At 35.7% G+C, this 20,329-nt stretch overlaps 3 protein-coding genes across 3 annotated transcripts; 2 read left to right on the top strand and 1 right to left on the bottom strand.

Annotated features, from left to right (window-relative positions):
• Positions 1-1,544: 1,544 nt before the first annotated feature.
• On the top strand, positions 1,545-5,434 carry LOC6638441 (endoplasmic reticulum metallopeptidase 1). Its single transcript, XM_002061260.3, has 7 exons — positions 1,545-1,587; positions 2,431-3,116; positions 3,177-4,108; positions 4,177-4,361; positions 4,424-4,567; positions 4,630-4,832; positions 4,950-5,434. Exons 2-7 carry the CDS (start codon positions 2,431-2,433, stop codon positions 5,401-5,403), a joined length of 2,604 nt encoding a protein of 867 aa, XP_002061296.1. The 5' UTR covers positions 1,545-1,587; the 3' UTR covers positions 5,404-5,434.
• On the bottom strand, positions 5,418-11,521 carry LOC6638337 (endoplasmic reticulum metallopeptidase 1). The gene is made up of 11 exons (XM_002061261.4): positions 11,224-11,521; positions 8,112-8,802; positions 7,965-8,049; positions 7,778-7,898; positions 7,559-7,713; positions 7,116-7,499; positions 6,871-7,051; positions 6,479-6,804; positions 6,207-6,418; positions 5,862-6,144; positions 5,418-5,795 (listed from the first exon to the last, which is right to left on the bottom strand). Exons 2-11 carry the CDS (start codon positions 8,780-8,782, stop codon positions 5,628-5,630), a joined length of 2,586 nt encoding a protein of 861 aa, XP_002061297.1. The 5' UTR covers positions 8,783-8,802; positions 11,224-11,521; the 3' UTR covers positions 5,418-5,627.
• Positions 11,522-13,679: 2,158 nt separating this feature from the next.
• On the top strand, positions 13,680-18,902 carry LOC6638338 (endoplasmic reticulum metallopeptidase 1). Its single transcript, XM_002061262.4, has 8 exons — positions 13,680-13,747; positions 15,736-16,403; positions 16,470-16,827; positions 16,899-17,463; positions 17,525-17,853; positions 17,922-18,021; positions 18,087-18,484; positions 18,549-18,902. The coding sequence occupies exons 1-8, from the start codon at positions 13,742-13,744 to the stop codon at positions 18,714-18,716; spliced, it is 2,592 nt and encodes an 863-aa protein (XP_002061298.2). The 5' UTR covers positions 13,680-13,741; the 3' UTR covers positions 18,717-18,902.
• Positions 18,903-20,329: the final 1,427 nt, after the last annotated feature.

Genomic DNA, 20,329 nt, shown 5'->3' with positions numbered 1-20,329 from the left:
TTTGCTTGTATAAGATATACAATGAATCAATGAATACAATGATGAATCTTAAACTAAATCCATTTAAAAGTTAATTTAAGTTTCACTAAAATACTCAAATAAATATTTAATCAAATATAAGATAAATCTGAATCAACTCTTTAAGGCGAATTTTGTAAAGCTTATCTAATATCTACAACAAATACTAAAAACCAATCACCTTTTCAACCCTTTAGAAATTTACTTAATAACTATTTGAATTAGATTAATTTTTCAAGTGATCAATGTATTAATGATTTATGGCTTATTGATTTTTAGTTTTAATAATTTATTAAAATTTATGATAAGTATGACACTTATAAGTACTAGAGGTTAAGAGAAAGACGAGACGATTAAGTAACGAAGCCGATAAAGAAATCATTCGAAAACCTATTCCAAATCTTGGCTCAGTTTCTTTTCATTAAAAAAAACATGCTCGCAAACTTTATCTATTTATTTTTCACCAAGGAAAACCTATTCCAAATTTTGTTATTTTTCATCAATGAAAACCTATTCAAAAACTGCTTAGATATTTTTGACCAACACACAGATAAACATCAAGTAGAGTTTGACGAAGTTCCCCGCGATATACGATCAACAGATTAATACCTCTTATCTATTAAAACCCATAAGCTTTTTAAAATATAAACAATTTTCTCAGCCCTTTACTTTTATAAACCCTTTTGTTAATTCAAATAGGTTGGTACATCCCCTTTACCACAATTCTTACATAATCCAATGAGAGTCCATCCGGATTAATCGAATTTAATAATACATCCCCTTTACCACAATTCTTACATAATCCAATGAGAGTCCATCCGGATTAATCACAAAAGTTTGGTGAAATCAACGTAGGTCACTCAGGAAAGAGATTAAGCTGTGCGACTTGGGCCACTCGTTTAATCTTGCTAATTTTATTTCATAATATATGGCCCAATGGCGACTTGGCTAATTCTAATAGATTTTAGATTTATTATGCACACAGTCCAGACGGCGTGTGGCTTTGTTCTAAAATTTCTAGGAAAGAAAATTGAAGTTAAAAAAAATTACCGAAAATGCATATAAATATATATTTATAAATAACACTCTTAAAATATTAAAGCAAACCTACCTACTTTATTCTCAGCTTCCAGTGAATCAAAACAAACAAATTATTACATTATTGATTTATGATATTTTACAAGTATTTAATTGACCCCAATTTGGTTCGACTCCCCAGGGAATAGAATTTCGTGCTTGCTGACATCTGTATAAATTATATGGCCATAAATATTTGTAGCTACTATACTAAGTATATGGTATGCATATCTGTATAATTCTTACACACACTAATTATAAGATGTCCGCCACAGTAAAAGTTTAATCTAAACCATAAAATCCATACGATAGCTTCTGATGATTATTATCGATGGCAAAGCGATAAGCTTGAGGTAAGCATGACCCTACTACTTGCCTGACTATTTCTACTTAATTCTTGGCCATTGGCTAGCATTGTGTCAGTTCCCTAACCCATGGCATGTTGTACGGTTCTACAATACTAAGCCAAGTCGCGTGTAATTTTTTGAAAAGGTACAAAACCAAACCGAAACGAAAACGAAAACGATACTAAAAGGATTTACTCTCTAATATATATCAGGCGTTATGCCACTCTAAGATTACAATCTGGGGAAATAAATCTAAGAAACGCTGTTCAGTTTTGTGATATTGTAGAAAATGTCTGGCGATAAGCCTAAAATAAGTTCTTTCATAAATTATTCAGAACTAAAAACGTTGAAGAATAAGGCAATTGGATTTAAAGGATTAACTGTGCTTGTGGTGTAACATTTGATTTATGAGTTTTGTGAATTTTTTTTTTCTTCCTTTCATTATTTGATTGATAACGAGTCCAACAGTTTACAAGATCAATTGAAAAGTAATTTGGATTATGAGTAAACATTATTTTTAGTTTCATACATCATTCGATTCGATTAATCGTATCGTAAGTGTGCACTTATTAGATTGTAATAAAACAAACAAAAAATAAACAACTTCATAAATGTTATTAGTGCCAAATGAAACGTGTGCTATAATAATTCAAAATGCCGAAAATTCCCCAAAAGTTAAATTTCTCAAAGTCATTTGAGGAATCCCCAAAAGCAAAATATTGAGTTAATACTCGTATAATATTAGAATCTAGCTAAATCAGATAAAGACACTTTCTTTCTCAAAGTAAATCCATTTGCACTCATTTAGAAAGGTTTTAGAGCAATTGTTACTTTCTTTCTCAACGTAAATCCATTTGCACTCATTTAAAAAGGTTTTAGAGCAATTGTGTAAGAAAATTTTCGCAAGTAGCCTAAAAGTAGGCACTACAATTCACAACTTTTCTCTTACTAAAATTGTTGACAGAGTGTTGTTTGTTTCTTTAACTAGATGACTTTTGACATTATTGACATTACACCCGAAAAGGATGGCCTCAAGTCGAGAATCAAAAAATGGCCATGGTATGGTGCTCCAATCTTTGCCAGCATTTGTTTTGCTCTCTTCTATGCGGCAGTTGTTCCCAGCTTCTATTCGTATCCCACCATGTTGTATACGAGTAATGAGGACCAGCATGTGGATGAGTTTATTGGCGAAAGAGCTATGAGCCAATTGGCAGAATATTCAGCCATTGGCAATAAGATGACTGGTTCGATTGCCAATGAAGTGTACACGGTGAACTTTTTGCTACGCGAACTTGGGGCAATTGTGGCAGATGCTCGCACTGATCTGTACGATATCGAGGTGGAAATGCAATATTCTTCAGGCTCATTTTTCCTCTGGAGCATGGCCATGAGCTATTCGAATCTCTCAAATGTTGTGGTGAAAATCACTCAAAAAACCAATCCAAATGACAATTATTTGCTTGTGAATTCCCATTACGATTCGGAGGTGACTACACCGGGAGCTGCGGATGATGGTGTCATGGTGGTTATTATGCTGGAGACTCTGCGAGTGATATCCAAATCGGAAAAACCTCTTGCACATCCCGTTGTATTTCTCTTCAATGGTGCAGAAGAGGCCAATATGTTGGGCTCACATGGTTTTATCACTCAACACAGATGGGCTCCCAATTGCAAGTGAGTTCAAAGGGGAATCTTATATAATTCACATGTTAATTTCATATATCTTATTTATAGAGCCCTTGTGAACTTGGATTCAACTGGTGCTGGTGGACGTGAGGTTCTTTTCCAAACTGGACCCCATCATCCTTGGCTGGCCAAGTACTATAAGGCCAGTGCAAAGCATCCCTTTGGCACTACTGTGGCTGAGGAGCTATTCCAGAATAATTTCATACCCTCCGACACGGACTTTCGCATCTTTCGCGATTATGGCAATGTGCCTGGTCTGGATATGGCCCATGTGGTAAATGGTTATGTCTATCACACGAAATATGATAATTTCAAAAACTTGGAACGAGGCACATATCAAACGACTGGCGATAATGTCTTGGCTTTGGTGTGGGCTTTGGCCAATGCCCCAGAACTGGATGATACTACAGCCCATGAAGAGGGTCATATGGTTTACTATGATTTTGTTGGTTGGTTTATGGTTGCCTACACCGAATCGGCAAGTGTGGCCATCAATATTGTTGTCTCCATTTGTGCTCTGATCGCCATTGGCATTTCCCTGTTCATGATGACCAGAGATAATGCTGCCGATGCCCCAAAAGCTTTATTCGTACGATTTGGTGTGATCTTCCTAGTACAACTATTGACAATTGGAGTGGCTTGTGGACTTACTATCCTAGTGGCTGTCTTTATGCAGGGAGTGGGTCTTGCTGAGAGTTGGTACTATCAGATATGGATGACCTTTGGCTTGTATTTCTGTACTCTGTTCTTTGTCATGGGTCTGTTGCCGGCATTTTATATTGGCTGGACAAAGGGCAAAACAAATTTAAAATTGGATCAACTGATTGCCTGTTTCATGCATGCCCATTGTGTGATTATGGTTTTGATTTGCATAATTGCCACCAGTCTGGGTGTGCGTTCCGCATTTCTACCCATGATTGGCATATTCTTTTACACGATATCGATAATTATTCAGGTTATATTGAAATTGACCGTGAAAAGTAAGTTCATTTTGTTAATTCTGTTTCATAACTTTTGTAATTTTATATTTTCTTCTTACTTTTTGTAGAGAGTTATTTTGTCACCGTTAATTTGATATGCCAGATATTGCCATACATATACTATACCTACACATGCTATGTGGTTTTGGTGGTCTTTGTTCCTATGCAGGGCAGAGATGGTCCCGATAGTTCACCGGATTTGCAAATATCTCTCTTTATAATACTCATGACTTTGCATTTTGCTGGATTTACGGTAAGATGACCCACCTTAAACAAAACTAAGACAAAGTCAATGATTATTTTTCCTCTTAATAGATTCCCGTGATGCACAAGTTTAGAAAATCAAAGACTGCCTTTTCGATGTTTGGTGTATTGACTATTATATTTATTATATTAGCAGCGACACCAGCTGGTTTCCCCTTCAAAAAGGATGTGGCAGCTCAGCGTTATTATGTTTTGGTAGGTTCCGAGAGATGAATATCAGTTCTAGAGCTCCTTAACAGAATTCTTATGGTCTTTAGCACACTGAACGCGTGTTCCATACTTTGAACAATGGAACCACAACGGATTCTGGCTTCTATATACAACCAGTAGAAAGACGACTTCATGAGCTAGACGACACTACTTTAAAAGCTGCTCGTCCCAAAGGCTGGATCGATGAGTATTGCCAATCTGAACCCTTCTGTGGTTTACCTCTATATAGCGGTCGCTGGTTGGATTGGAAGTAAGTATAACTGAAAATGTTGCTTCACGCTGAAACCAGTTGGGAATTTTAACGACATATGCATATTTCTTTCCCTCTTCTTTCTTGAGTTTACAACTTTCCCTTCCCTCTTTTTAGGGACTCTGCCCATTGGATCGACTCATCGGCACCAGAGTTTCCCATAGCCATAGATCTTACAGTGGCAAAAAATCTTAATGTTCAAAATCAAATAGGCTATAATTTCACTTTAAAGGCAAGTGATCGTGTTATGATCTTTATACAACCGACTGATGGTGTTAAAGTTGTTGATTGGTCCTTTGATCGAACACCTCTGGATGAAGGACACGAACCACCCTATTTTATGTATCATTGTTATGCCTTTGTCGAAGAACCCTTGGAGTTTTGGGTCCAATTGGATTATTCAGAGGCGAATGTAGCGGAAGGTGAAGCCTATTTCAAGATGGTGGTATCCGAACATTTTCTATATCACAAGGATAACTATACAACAGACTTTAGAGAATTCTTGGATACTTTTCCCGATTGGACTTATACCACAGATTGGTTTACATCCTATCACAGTTGGGAGCTTTGAATACGATTTGTGAATACTTAATAAATAATTTAAATTTTTTATTTATATAACTAATAGTTAAAGAGGTTCTTATTCTCTCTCATTTGATGTTTGTTCGTTGGATGACCCTGTGGGGGGGGATATACATACATTATGTATGTTTGTAGAATTAGGTAAGGTAAGTAATTATAATATAATATAATAGATGTAATAATTATCATGATGGCAAATAAAACAATTGCAACTTAGAGTTGCCAACTATTGTAGGAACCAATCCAAGAGGTAATATGCGCCCAGGCTGGGAAAGTGGCCAAGAATTCACGAAAATCTTCCTCAACAAACATATCATCGTGAGTTCTGTGGCCCATTACAGCAATTTTGAATGTTGAACCACTCCAATCCTCTGATTCATGCTATAAAAATTGAAAATTTAAACCAATCAGTTGAAGAAATTTCAAAACTTTGTTTCATTTACATACCTCAAATTCCATGGTAAACTGTAATGGTGTGGGATCCAAGGCATATGACCAGTATACATAATAGGGCGGCTCTATATTCTGTTCCAGCGGTTCTTTGGTGAATGACCAATCTACTAACTTTGAGTTATTCAACGGCTGAATGAATATACTACAATGATCGGGTCCTGAGATTTCCAATGTGTATTGAATATTTGTGGGTGAGTTGCTTGATTTCTCAATAATGGTAACTGTTGGTATATAATCCGTATTTGGCTCTGGGCCAGGAACCCAAAAGCTGTTGGGTCTATATAAAAGAGAAAACAGAATTTATAGAGTAAGTCTCAAATATTTCATCTCAAAACTTACACTGCATTAAGCCAACGTGAACTATAAATGGGAAAGCCACACATAATTTCTGAATCGCAATCAATATTCTCAGATTTGGTATAATTTGTATTTGTGAAAAGTGCCTCATTCACTGACGTAGGGCGACGATCGACTGGTTGAACAAAATAACCAGAATCTGTGCGATTTATACTGCTCTGAGGATCGCCATTATGGAAGGTGCGACTTGTGTGCTAGAAAAAATACAGGAAAATGAACTCTCTAGTCAAGAAAATTCTCTCATAAGCACTTACCACAGCAAAGAAACGTTGAGCTGCTGTCTTCTCCACATAGGGGAAGCCAACAGGTGTGGCAGCAAAAATCATGAAAAGCAATGTGCAAATGCCAAACAATGAGATAATCGTCTTCGATTTACGGAATAGGCAAAACAAAGGTATCAAAAATGGAGCAAACAGAATGCACAATAAAGCCGTAAAGGAGGCCATCAGTATATCAGGATTGGAATCACAATCACGTCCCTGCATAGGTATAAAGACCACATAGAAGGCATAGCACGAATAAGTGTAGAACATAAAGGGCAATATCTGACATAGACAATGTGGTATAAGCCAAAGGAAATCTGTAAATCAATTATGAACAAGTTAATAAATGAAAATATCAAGTGAAGAATAATTTCGCCACTTACTTGTCTTGTGCACACAAGTGGCCATATTAAAGAGCACAGATATGGTATAGAATCCTATGCACAGCATTATAATGAAGGCGGAACGCACATTATAGGTGATCATAACAGCAGTTATTACCGTCAAAATAAGGCAATGAGAATGCATTAAGAGCTGTATGCCATAGGCTAGAGGTAAACCATGCTAGAATAGAATAAAGAGGAAATTAATTAAAAGTTAAACTCTTTTAAGTCACTGCCAAACTCACCTCCTTTGTGCGACTAAAATAGATGGCCGGCAGTATGCCCAAGCCAAAGAACATGGGACAAAAGTATAAGCCAAATAACATCCAAGTCTGTGAGAACCAAGACATCGATAGACCCACAGCATCCAAGAATAAAGCTATGCATATAACCAGACCAAAGCCAAGGCCAACACCGCAAACTTGCAGGGCAGCCAATATACCAAATTTGGCCCAAATGCGTCGCCTAAACATTCCCGTAGTGCTGGACATACTCCATATATATGCCACAATTGTGGCACAGACCAAAACACAGACAAATATATTGATTATTTCGCCAACTGTTTCCGTGTAATAGACAAAGAACCAGCCCATCACATCAAAGAATATCATATGACCCTCAGAGTGTTTCTACCATAAAGTAAAGCAAATAAATTTCGATTTCTTTACAAAGTTGGCGAACTGCTTACCGAAGGATCTTCCAGTTCATGGGCATTAGCCAAAGCTTTAACCAAAGCCAATATATTTTCACCAGTCAATTGATAAGTACGCCTTGGTAGAATATTAAAACGATCGTATTTAGTATGATAGACATAACCATTTAAAGTCTGAGCCATATCGAGACCTGCAAAATGAAATCAAGGTCAATTAGAATTGAAAATTGCATCTAAAACTTTAAGTAGACTTACCAGGAATTTTGCCAAAATCCCTAAAAACACGATAATCCGTCTCTGAGGGAACAAAACCATTTTGAAATAATTCCTCACCAACAGTTGTGGCAAAGGCATGGACAATATTTTTGCCATAATACTAGAAATAGATAATTTTAGCATTACTTTCACAATAAGACCTGATCAAAAAGTATTAACAACTTACCTTTATAAGCCATGGATGATCTGGTCCGGATTGAAAGAGAATTTCACGTCCACCGCTGCCAGCTGAATCCAAATTTATAACAGCCCTAAAAGAAGAGTACATTTAAATGATAACAAAGACTCTATTTTCTTTGTATTCATGACTTACTTGACATTCTGGGCCCAAGGATGTTGTGTGATGAAGGCATGTGATCCCTGCAGAGGATTCTCTTCGGCTCCATTGAAAAGAAAGACCACCGAATAGGTTAATGGTGTCTCATATTTGGTTATCACTCGTAGAACTTCCAACATTATGACACACATCATGCCCGAATCGCCAGCTCCCGAACTGCCAGGCACGGAATCAAAATGACTATTAACCAGTAGACTAGCCTCACTAGTCACATTTTTGGGTGATAGTTTTACAACCACATTCTGTACACTTTGATAAACATTCACCATGGACCATAATAAATAGTTTCCCGATGCAATTTGCACATCCTTCTCAATGTCATAGAGATCCAAGCGTGCTTCATTTATGATTTCCGTAATCTCACTAAGTAGAAATTGTACGGCAACCTGTTCATTAGCTGCACTTCCGACAATTTTTGGACCAATTTTGGATAGTCGAAGCAAAGTATTTTCCGCACGTTCGCCTATAAATTGTCCAGGTTGCTTCAATTCATCCTCTTGGGTTTTCAGTTTGGGCATACGATGAAAACTTGGCACTACAACCAAATAGAACAGCAGAAACCAAAAGGCAGCAAACAACGGGGCCCAATACCAACCGATTTTGCTGCGATTATAGATGATCTTCATGTTCTCGTATTTGGATTTCATTTTTTTCGGTGGATTATGCACTGAAATATCAACAGAAAAAAGGAGATGAACCATAGGTTAGATGTCAGTGAACTTGCTTCATAATTGTCTGACTGGAATTCCATGTGGCTGATAAAGCAACTCATTCATTCATTTTGATTAACGCGTCACTATATATTTTCATATGCAGTGTGACTAAACACTTGAACCACCGATTAAATAATTAGGCGCTTCTGATACGAACTCGGTGCGATTAACTTGAAACTGTCAGAGACACAGAGTCAGAGAGTCACCGAGTCAGAGAATCAGGCGGCGATCTCTATCGACAGTCTGTCCACTTCTAACTTGAGTGAACGTCCGGCATAAATCTATCAATAAATTAGATTTATCAAAATGGGAAAGTAATGAATATTCAATAAAGACCCTACAAAACACACACACACACACACACACATTAATCTATGCCTCAATATCTGAATCCACGATAATCATGTCAAAAGCTTAGCAGGAAATCAATTGAAGTTCGATGAAGTCAAATGATGGCGACTAAGACGAAGACGAAGACGGCGGCATGCCAAATCAAATCAAATCAATACAAATCAAATTGGTAAACAAATTTCTTCTTTTTTTTTTTTTTGTAAGTACAAGTTGTTGAAATGATAAGAAGTCAAACTGGCAGCCAATACTCACACCTTTGACGTGATTTTTTGACTTTATCATTGGGTTTTAGGGGAAACCATTGTCGGCTGATGTGTTAGTAATTTGAATATACAATCAATAGACTTATCAACTACCACAAATAAATGATTCATAGTTAGAAAAATGGACTCAATTTTGACTCGAATTTGGTTTAGTTTATGACATTTCGTCACAACCGGAAATCAAAAGGTAAACATCCCACAACTAACTAAACTAAACGATACAATTTAGTTTATATAAATTTCAAATTATAAAAAAGGAACCCACACGTTTGCATATACATATATATTGTGATCATACAAATGAATAATGAATAATACAATAATGGGATACATTTTGTAATTTTCAGAGATATTTCATTCTTATTTATAGCCAGCTGGGGCCATAATATATTTTTGTTTTTGTTTTTTTTTTTTTTTTATTCTGTTTGTTTAATGTTCACACATGCGATCATAATAACAAAATCAATATGATGAAAAGTTATAATGAAGTGAAAATACTCTAGAAAAATACTCAAAATGGACAAGTTTTTCATTCAAAATTAATTAACTTGAAGTTATAAGTAGAAGTAGAAATAAACTTCTAAAATATTCATTAGATTTAGAGGGTCTTTATTTTTTGTTGAGCTAATTAATTTTATTTTCTTTAGTTTAAAAAGGAAACAATATTTATACACATGTGCAAAGTTGTTTAAAAAACTTTATATAGACCAATTTGTATTTCAGGGCATATATTCTATATTTACATTGGCATAGAAACTGCTTGCATGTGTGTGTGTGTGTGTGTGTGTGTGCCACATGATCGCATAAGTCTAACTAGTTCAAATGATGTCAACTTTTTAGAGGCAAAAACAAGAACTAGGCAAAAGAGTCATAATGACTGCAGGCCATAAAAGTTCTGCCCATAGTTAGAAGGCTAATGATTCGAATGCATGCAAATTGCAATTTGGGTCGATGCGGACACCCATTCGACCCATTTTCATTGGCAATCAAAGTGACCCCAGACGACCACAAAGACGTCGAAGCGATTAAAAGTGAGACAAAAAGAGAAAAACCTACATACATCGAATTGATGATTGTAAGTGGAGCAAGCTAAAGCATTTTTGCATTGCATTTTTCATTAAACGATTTGCATACCAAGAAGTCACAAATATCTATTTGAGGCTCCGACTCCGACTATGACTCCATCTCCATCTCCGTCTTCGTCTTCTATTGCCCACAAATGTGTATTTATTTAAAGAAAGAAAATAGAAAATCCAAATCCAAAGAGGGAGTCCAACTTCAACTTCTTAAGGGGCGGAGTAGGAGTAGGAGTAGTCGGAGGAGGAGGTGAAGGCGAAGGCGAAGGCGTTGCGTCAGGCAATCAAGTGTGACAAACAAACGACCGGCAACAAACACTGCATTGTTTGGATATTCCCCCCCCCTGAGTCGAGCAAGAAAATGTACAAGAAACGAACGAAAGAAACACCAAAGAGGAATATACAAAAGAAAGAACAGAAAGAAAAAAAAAACAATCATAGTATCTGACAGATATATATACATACAGATGCAGACATATGTATGTGGTATAGACGTTTGTTTGTATGTATATACAAAATGCGACACGCTGCAAGGGCCAAAGTCAATAACCTGAAAAGGAAGTTGCGGTTGCACTTGTGGCATCAACAACAACAACAACAAGAACACCATCGACTCAAGAAGAAGCCTTGCAAATGAATTAGCCCAAAAAAAAAAGCAGCTGTTTCTTCTCATTTCTTGTCTCACCTTTAGTAAATTGGCCTTCCTAATGTTTCGTCAATGGATATCCGTTCTTAGATGTCACAAAAAAACCGAAGAAAAAAAAACAACAAACCGTTGGCACGCGAAAATTATTAGCACATCTGACGAAAATAAACTTTGATATTTTTTGAATAAATTTTCGAAACTTTAGGTTTTTCAGAATGCTGAACGACACACACTTTCCGTTGACGTCGTCCAAAAACGAACTGTCGCCTTCAGCGTTTGGCAATGTTCTGATGATATTCAGATGGTCGGTCTGCACGAGCTGCTGCTACTGCACTGCAAGAGATCGCGACAAGAACTGCTCTCCTTAACTAACCCGTTCACACTCTCTCTCGCTGTTAGTCACTCTATCTCTCGTTTGTTGTTGTGGGGCTATTAGAGATGGTGGTGGATAATGATGCTGCTCACTATAACGGTAAAGGCACGTAAAGTATTTATTTTGCGTTATTCCCTTTTTAATCCTTCGACTGTTTCACGCGTGCCGACTGCTTGATGGCTACTAAATCGCCTCATTTTGGATTGAGTTAATTTTATACACCCAAACCTAAACACTCCCCCCCGGCGGGTAACACTTGAATTTCTTTGGCTAAGCACTTGAGCCGCCTTAAGAGCTGCCGCTTCCATTGCTTATCGGTTTTGCAGCTATCGAAAAGTGCTACACCTAATCAAATCAAAAAGAATTTGACAAGCAAATATGGTTAAAAACCCCCAGACATAAAGGGTGCCAAAGGGGTAAAAGGATACAGGTGTAACCCCAGTCTATAGATCAATATATGTTTGTATATAGATATAGATATCAGCAGATAAGCTGATTATGGCGATTGTGACTTCATCAATAATTAGTAGTAATCGCATTTTGATAACAAGTGCTACAATGTATGCCCACAAGCACACGCACACATATACATAGGATTTGCACTAATAGACATCTAGAAGTGGTTTTGACACTGCTTTATAAAATGGCTTAACATGCGATTTAGATAAGGATAAGTTTAGAGGAAAGGAAACCCTTCAAACTGTTTCCCATAAGCATTATCTGTAAGATGATTTGAATAATCAGACTTTCCATTCCAAATGTTATTTGCTTAAATAAAACGTCAGAATTAATTGCAGAAAAGTCAGAAATTAACATTTAAAGTTCAAATTTGAAAGTAATTTACAACTCTATATGTGTGTGTGTGAAAAAGTGTGTGTGTGTGTGTGTGTGTGTGTGTGTGGCGGAGTTAACCAAGCATAAAAATGCTTGACATAATTTGTTGTTTGAATCAATTTTCCCAGCCTTTGAGTTCATTGAAGCGTTAATCAACGATTCACTAGACAGGTGAATCTGAATTCCGTAACACACTTACACCCATACACCCACACTTACACACACACACACATACATAAATAACGTAAACAATTTGTTAATCAAGCGAAATCAACGCAAGCGAAACCCAATCCCGACTGAGAATTTTTGCACAATACAGGAAAATCAAATACAAAAAATAAAAAAAAAAAAAACAGACAAAAGATATATACTAAGGTAAGGTAAGGTAAGGTCTATGGAGTAACAAGTGGTAATCGGTGGGGAAATGGAATGACACATTAAACGAAATGAAATCAACAGACAGCAGCATACAAATAGACAACGACAACGATGAGGCACAAATTAATTAGTAAACTTTGTAAAAAGCCAGAGACAAGCTAAACAAAAATAAAAATACAAAAAAAAGACACAGTTGAAATGGGTTGGGTTTTTGAGTCTCCTCCAGTTTATCATAGATATTCGTAGTGCCAATTCAGTTTAGTACAGTTCGCGTCAGCCAGTCAGTTAGTCAGTTTGTTTTGTGCTTGATCGCGAGGAAGAACCGATCCCGATTCCCTACATCATATAATGACTATGATTATTAATACTCGACAACAACAACGACAATAACGACTATGCGGTCTATCGTCTAATCAAATATCAAGCCGTTTCTAAATTGTATAGATTTATAGTGTCAAAGTTTCAAAAAAGGCGCCGCCTCAATCAAATATTTACGTACAACAATAACAATTACAAGGAAGAAGAAACCAACTGCACGAAAAAAAAAATGAAAAAAATTCTTTTTCTGTCTTTTTATTACCCCAAAACAACATAGCATTTCCCAATAAAGATAAAAACTAAAAAGAGGGAAACAAAAAAAAAAACTTATACACGGATACGTGTTATCACCTGGACTACTATTAAATAAGGTGCAAAAAACTCCCGTAAACAAGAAGTACTACATTGAGAATAAATAATTACGATAATAATTTCACCCAACGCGTTTAACCAATAATTGCGCCAATTTATCGGGTGCAGGTGATATTGCTTTTATTATTATATCGGAAAGTCGTTTCACGATAAGTTTTCCTATATCATTTGGTTCTCCAACTACTCAAGTCTCAATTGGAATTCAAGAGTGACTAGGTGCAGACGTTTCACTAGAAATAGTATTGGATTCTAGGGAATTCCAGTTCAAAAAATCATCTCAAAATGGGTGTACGTATTTTTTATTGTGTGATAAAACGAATATTGTAAAGTGTTTTCATAAATTATAAGAACTGTTTTACAATCAAAAGAGTGCCAAAAAATTGATAATCTCAATGAAATGGAATATTGTGACAAAATTAAGGATTAATAATTAGTGAAATAAAAGAAATGCTTATATCGGTTTATTAAAAGTATAAATATATATTTCGCCAACATCGTTATCTAAAATTCCTATTAGACCAATAAATTTGGCAAACATAAATATTTTCTAGATCAGAGTCGTTTTACTTATAACTTAGACCTATGTATAGGCAAAACCTGTGGTCAGAAAAGTTTTAATTTTTCTCTTGATCGGTCTATGTGAATACCAAATGTTAAATTATCCTTACGCCCATCAATTATATCCATATCCGTCTGTATGTCAAAGATCTATAAAACATATTAAGTGTTTTTTGGCAAAAGGATCCAGTTAATTACTAATTTAGGCCACCCTTGTTAAAATTTCGTTTTAGTCGAATAAAAAGTGACAAATCCTTTGTGGTGAAAATGTGTGAAAATTTCCCTAAACAATAACTATTTTTACATCTTTAACTAAAATTAATTTCCATTTTCAAAAACGTTTCTTCTCACAAAATTGAGATTTAGATCCTTTAAAAATCTTAAATATGCTACAAGTGTTAACCAGAGAACACAAATGTTTTGTTTTTGATAGATTCAAAAGTGATATAAAAAGCTCTGCGATTTTCTATTTTCCTTTCAATCTAGCTTAAAAAGAAATTGCATAAATATTTTAATGTTACATATATTGTATGTGCTTAAAAATATTAAAAATATTTTATTCAGTCTGAACGATATGAGGCGTTTGCTTTACTACCAAAAAACTAGTTGCAAAAGTGGAACACAGATTTCTTAAATTTTGGGGATACCCACCCAAAACTAGACACCTAAAAAAATCCATCGAAATTCGGTCAGTTTATACCACATACGAATCGCAAATTCTAACAAATTGATTAATATAAACAAACAAACCAATTAAATATCAAGAAACGTGAAAGACAACATGAATCAGTGAAGATAATGCTTATTGATTGTCCTATAAAGAAATTACATTTGTCACTAGTTTAGATCGTGTTTTTTGGCTAGCTCTTATCTTAGTTAAAGGAAAATAAATTTTTTGGGCATTACCAAGAATTCATTTAAAGTCATATTCAATGACTACTTTCAATGTTAAGTATAGAAATCCAATCAGTATTTCTATAATTATGAAAATTCCACTCGAATATAATCTGTCTAGGAATTTTCGAGAAAAAAATTAACAAACTTTTAAAGCATTTAAGTGGAATAATAAATGTTCACGTTTCGAACGTGTTCCTTAAAAGAAATCTAAATACGTAAGGTGATCTTATCGTCCGTCTTGAATTTTATAATCATGCCAAGTCAGCAGTATTTAAGAAAAGTCCACAAACAAAAGAAAATATGTACAAACCTATATACATATATGAATATATATATATTTGAATAGGTAGTTTGGCGAACACCTTAGTTCAAAAGATGCCGTACGGCTTGCAAATTTCTTGTTGTTGTGGACGAGAGGCTATAAAAATTGTTATTAAATCATTAAATCATCAATTATTAATTTATGATTAGAACTTTATGATCCTTTGACCACACGCCCTAATGAATCATGTATTGAACACGCGAATGATTTCAATGTCAATGGAAATCAAAAATAAAACCGAAAAGAAATGAAAAATTGACAAAACCTAAACGAATTCAAAGAATTTTCTTATCAAAAAAAAAAAAAGGTAATAAAGTCAAACAAGTTGCCAAGTGAAGGCAGTAAATTAAGATTCAGTTGTCAAATTACATTCAGAGAGTTAGGAGCTATGTAGGAGGAGTAGGAATATCTAACCAAGGGGGGAATACCCCCTCATATATCGTAGATAAGATATTAATAAACGTGTTACTCTCTATCTTTCACTCTCTGTGCCATATAGTTTAAGTCCAAATACCATATAGATGTGGACTTTGAAGTGCCCAAGAAACTACAATGGTATTATGCGCCAGCTTTCTTTGGTTTTTGGTTTGTTTTGTATCTGGCGTTGGTCAACACTCAGATCAATAGTATGCCCAAAGCCTTGACCAAAAGTGATGAAGTGAATAATCCCTATTCATTTATTGCCCAAAGGGCAGAGGATACTCTAATCGAATTGACTCGCCTGGGACCTCGTGTGGTGGGCAATGAGGCTAATGAAATCCTGACTGTAGAGTTTCTTCGCAATGAAGTTGCCAAAGTTGAGGCTGAAATGTTGGAAAAATATGAAGTGGAATTCGATGTGCAGCAGGCCAGTGGCGCCTATATACATTGGACTATGGTTAACATGTATCAGGGCATACAGAATGTGGTGGTCAAATTGAGCGAGAAGAATAATACCAATGAGAACTATTTGTTGATCAATAGTCATTATGATTCAGTGCCCGGAAGTCCTGGAGCTGCGGATGATGGCTCCATGGTGGTGACCATGTTGGAGGTATTGCGTGTCATAGCCAAAACCGATGAGCCACTCGATCATCCCATTGTCTTTCTTTTTAATGGCGCCGAGGAGAATCCTCTGCAGGCTTCTCATGCCTTTATCACTCAACACAAATGGGCCAAGAATTGCAAGTGAGTGACTTGACAAAAAACCTCTGAAAATAATATATATAAACTTTTCTTTGTTTTCCTTTTTAGAGCTCTCATCAATCTGGACTCGGCTGGCAGCGGTGGACGTGAAATTCTATTTCAATCGGGACCCAATCATCCTTGGCTCATGAATTATTATCGCAAAGTGCCTCATCCATTTGCCAATACCATGGGAGAGGAACTTTTCCAGGCTGGTTTTATACCATCGGATACAGATTTTCGCATTTTTCGGGATTATGGCGGTGTACCTGGTCTAGATATGGCTTACATATTCAATGGTTATGTCTATCATACGAAATACGATCGTGTGAATGTCTTTCCCAGATCCTCATTTCAACATACGGGCGATAATGTCTTGGCTCTGGCCAAAGCATTGGCCAATGCTCCCGAACTAGATGATACAGCTGTGAGTAACACTTAGAAGAAAAACCAATGAGATCAATCAAATCTTAATCTTTCTCTTAAACTGCCTTGCAGGCCCATGCAGAGGGTCATAACATCTTCTATGATTTCCTCGGTTGGTTCATCATCTTCTACACGGAGACCATTAGCATCATTGTGAATGTTATTGTTGGAGTTTTGGCTCTTCTGGCCATTGGTATCTCAGTGTACTTTATGTCTGTGCGTTCTGGCTGCAGTTGGAAGGGAATCCTCTTACGTTTTGGCATCACAATTGGCATTCAACTTGTATCCTTGATGCTTGCTTTTGGTCTTGCCGTACTAGTGGCTGTTTTTATGGATGCTGTGGATCGTTCCATGTCATGGTTCAGTCAGATTTGGACTATCTTGGGCTTGTATTTGTTTCCCATTATCTTTGGCATGAGCATTCTACCGGCTCTGTATTTGGAGAAAACTAAACGTGATCCTTTAGGTTTGGGTTTTCGCATACAGCTCTTTATGCATGCCCATTGCATCAGTTTGATTCTGATTATGATGATAATGACTGGAGTGGGCATACGTTCGGCTTATCTGGTAATGATTTGTGTCCTCTTTGATATATTGGCATTGATTGTGAATTTGGTCACCAAATGGCATCGCAAGGGTAAGAAACTGTAAAGAATATTTTGTATTCATATTCATATTCATATTTTCCATTTTTTTAGCCTATTGGTTTGCCATTGCGGTGACTGTTTGTCAGGGTCTGCCCTTCATTTACTTTACTTACCTTTGTACCGCTTCGCTGATGACTCTTATGCCAATGCAAGGACGTTCCGGTTCGGAAACGAATCCCGATTTAATTATTGCCGCATTAATGTGGCTATTCTCCTTAATGTTTGCCGGTTTCATAGTGCCACTGACTATGTTCTTCCGCAAGACAAGAACGATAATACTCTGTTTTCTGGCTGGCACAATTCTATTTATTATCATATCGGTGACAGATGCTGCCTTTCCCTATCAGGACAATAAGCGAGCTCAGCGTTATTCCGTGATTGTAGGTGGATTGGAACAAGAGTTTGATGGCTTATGCTAAAAATAATCTCGTGACCCTTTTATTTTTAGCACGCTCACCGACGTCTACATAATGCCGATGGCAGCATACGGACAGATGAATCGGGAATGTATATTTATCCTCAGGACAGACGTTTCAGCATGGCTGAAGGTTGGTAAAACTTTCTCCATTCTATTTTTCATGAATATGTAATTAATGAAATATTCCTTTTTCAGGGCAATTGAAGGCCATTGGAGATGTTCATCAGGTTAGCGAATTCTGTGACGAGGAAATGTTCTGTGGCATGCCTCTGTATAATCATCGCTGGAGCAAGGCTCGCGAATATAGTCTTTGGATACCGATAAAGGAGCAGCCTGAAATTCCCACTGTATATCCACAACTAGAGCTGGACGAAATCACCGAATTGGATGGCAATGAATCACAAAAACGTTTCAATTTCTCACTGACTGGTCCCGATCATATGACCATTTTTGTGAATGTTAAAAATGATGCCAAAATTCTTGATTGGTCATTCAATGACACAATGCTCCGAGAGAATGAAGAACCACCGCATTTTATATACTTTTCGTATGGCTTGGATAACAGCACATTACACTTCCACATAGATGTTGAGGTAGGCCAATCAATTTATTTTAAAATGTATCCTATACCACTTTTAATCTCGTGTTCTTTTGCAGAAGACGACATCATCATTTGATGTGCCCAGTCTGGAAATTGGCATTGGTGGTCATTGGGTCAATGAAGATCTTAATAACATGGAGCAATTGAATCGTTATCTAGAACATTTTCCATCCTACACCTACATACAAGGTTGGGTGGGCACCTATGAGAGTTGGTATTTTTAGTTCGGTTTAGGTTACGAGGGGAGACACTTAGCGGGTGGGAATTATACATAAAATGATATTTACATAACTTTATTTTATTGATTTACTAAATTGTAATTATAGGTTATTAAGTTGTTGCTATTATCGATTGTAACTGTAGCGAATCTGATAAATAAATTGATAATCCAAAGAATAGAATAACGCAAATTTATACCTTTTTGGTTATTTTTTAAAAGTAATAATTATTTATACACTTGCTGGGCAGTCTTTGATTTGGTTTAGTCACTTAATAATTAAATTTATTTATGTGGTAATGATGTTTAAAAAAAATTTTCATGTTTGCCAAGCAATATAAAACCGATGAAAGTACTAGACACTACGTCGTTTGAACGATACTTGTCTTTAGCAGGCACTTTTGAAACTGCAAGTATTGAGTAGTTGTCTTCACCACTTCGGACTCGTATCAGCTAGTAGTTATTAAACTGAATATAACAGAATTCACTATCTCTATCATAAGACAGTATACTTTAAAATTAGACGTTCTTGTCGTTCTAAATTGAACGAATTGTATTTCTGAAAACCATGCAGATCAGAATGGACTTTGTCCCACTAATGTGATCTGAACGAAATAGAATTGTATTTTAAACATTAACTTTAATTAGAAACGACTACGCTGGCCAAAAAAACTCAGACCAAGAGACCAGAATAAAGGTTTTCAATTTCGATCGCAATCCTAAATAACAGACTACACTTTAAAGTTTTACAGTTTTTAGGGTCCTAAATCAAAGTCATTCTAAATAGACTTTTGGGTTAAGGGCACCTTAGTCTAATAAAAAAGTGAACTCTGGGTCAGGGATTTTTTTTTTTTTTTTTTTGGATACTTATAAGTTTTATATTCCTAAAAGTAACAGAAACGAATTCAGTCTAGTTTGGTTTCCATAAGGATTCAATTAAAAATTTCATCATTAGTTTGCATAGTGCAAAAAAATATGTGAGCGATAAAGTTTTGTAAAAATCGACTTCAACTTTGTTTTTTATTTAATATATATTATTACATATATATTATGTATATATTGGTGTGATAATTTTAAAAAATGTTAAGACAGTCAACAAACGGTAAGAATTTTCTTGAACAGTTTGTAAACGAAAGCAATTTAAAAAAAATACAGATCGTTTTAAATTTGTTTAAAATTTTTAAGTTTTTCATGACCGTTAAATATTAATACAGTTTGTAAATACAAGTAATAAAATATGAAAATTGTTAAAAGTCAAGAAGAGTTTGGAAAAGATGTAACAAGAGCATCTTAAAAAGTTTATATAAATCGTGATCTACTGGAAGCGTACTCAAATTTAATAATACTAATAAAAATATAATTAAATATTTAGATCTCTTTAAAGTTGTAATTAACCTATTAAGACCTAGTACAAGAAATAGATATAAAATTGATGTGCACTGTAAATAAGAAAGTAATACATAATACATACAAAGTCAATATATTTTTGGTTTGTGGCATTAGTCAAATGACAATGCCATGCCAATTAATTTGTCGAGCCAGTGTAGTCAATATAATTGTATTCATGTGTGTGTAGATTACATTCGGTAAACTGCTTTCACTGCTTCAACTGTTTCAAAC

This window comes from Drosophila willistoni (assembly GCF_018902025.1).
Source record: "Drosophila willistoni isolate 14030-0811.24 chromosome 2L unlocalized genomic scaffold, UCI_dwil_1.1 Seg139, whole genome shotgun sequence".
NCBI classification, from domain to species: domain Eukaryota; kingdom Metazoa; phylum Arthropoda; class Insecta; order Diptera; family Drosophilidae; genus Drosophila; species Drosophila willistoni.
Note: the sequence above shows the minus strand (reverse complement) of the source record. Positions and strands in the feature narration are given on the sequence as shown.

Excerpts from the sequence above, each read along its gene's own strand:
- LOC6638441 (XM_002061260.3), top strand. The coding sequence starts at position 2,431 with ATGACTTTTGACATTATTGACATTACACCCGAAAAGGATGGCCTCAAG. Across the intron at positions 4,109-4,176 it reads ATTGAAATTGACCGTGAAAA|AGAGTTATTTTGTCACCGTT; the intron begins GTAAGTTCATTT and ends TACTTTTTGTAG. Across the intron at positions 4,362-4,423 it reads TGCATTTTGCTGGATTTACG|ATTCCCGTGATGCACAAGTT; the intron begins GTAAGATGACCC and ends TCCTCTTAATAG.
- LOC6638337 (XM_002061261.4), bottom strand. The coding sequence starts at position 8,782 with ATGAAATCCAAATACGAGAACATGAAGATCATCTATAATCGCAGCAAA. Across the intron at positions 6,145-6,206 it reads TCACGTTGGCTTAATGCAGT|ACCCAACAGCTTTTGGGTTC; the intron begins GTAAGTTTTGAG and ends TCTTTTATATAG. Across the intron at positions 5,796-5,861 it reads AGTTTACCATGGAATTTGAG|CATGAATCAGAGGATTGGAG; the intron begins GTATGTAAATGA and ends CAATTTTTATAG.
- LOC6638338 (XM_002061262.4), top strand. Across the intron at positions 17,464-17,524 it reads CACCAAATGGCATCGCAAGG|CCTATTGGTTTGCCATTGCG; the intron begins GTAAGAAACTGT and ends CCATTTTTTTAG. Across the intron at positions 17,854-17,921 it reads CTCAGCGTTATTCCGTGATT|CACGCTCACCGACGTCTACA; the intron begins GTAGGTGGATTG and ends TTTTATTTTTAG.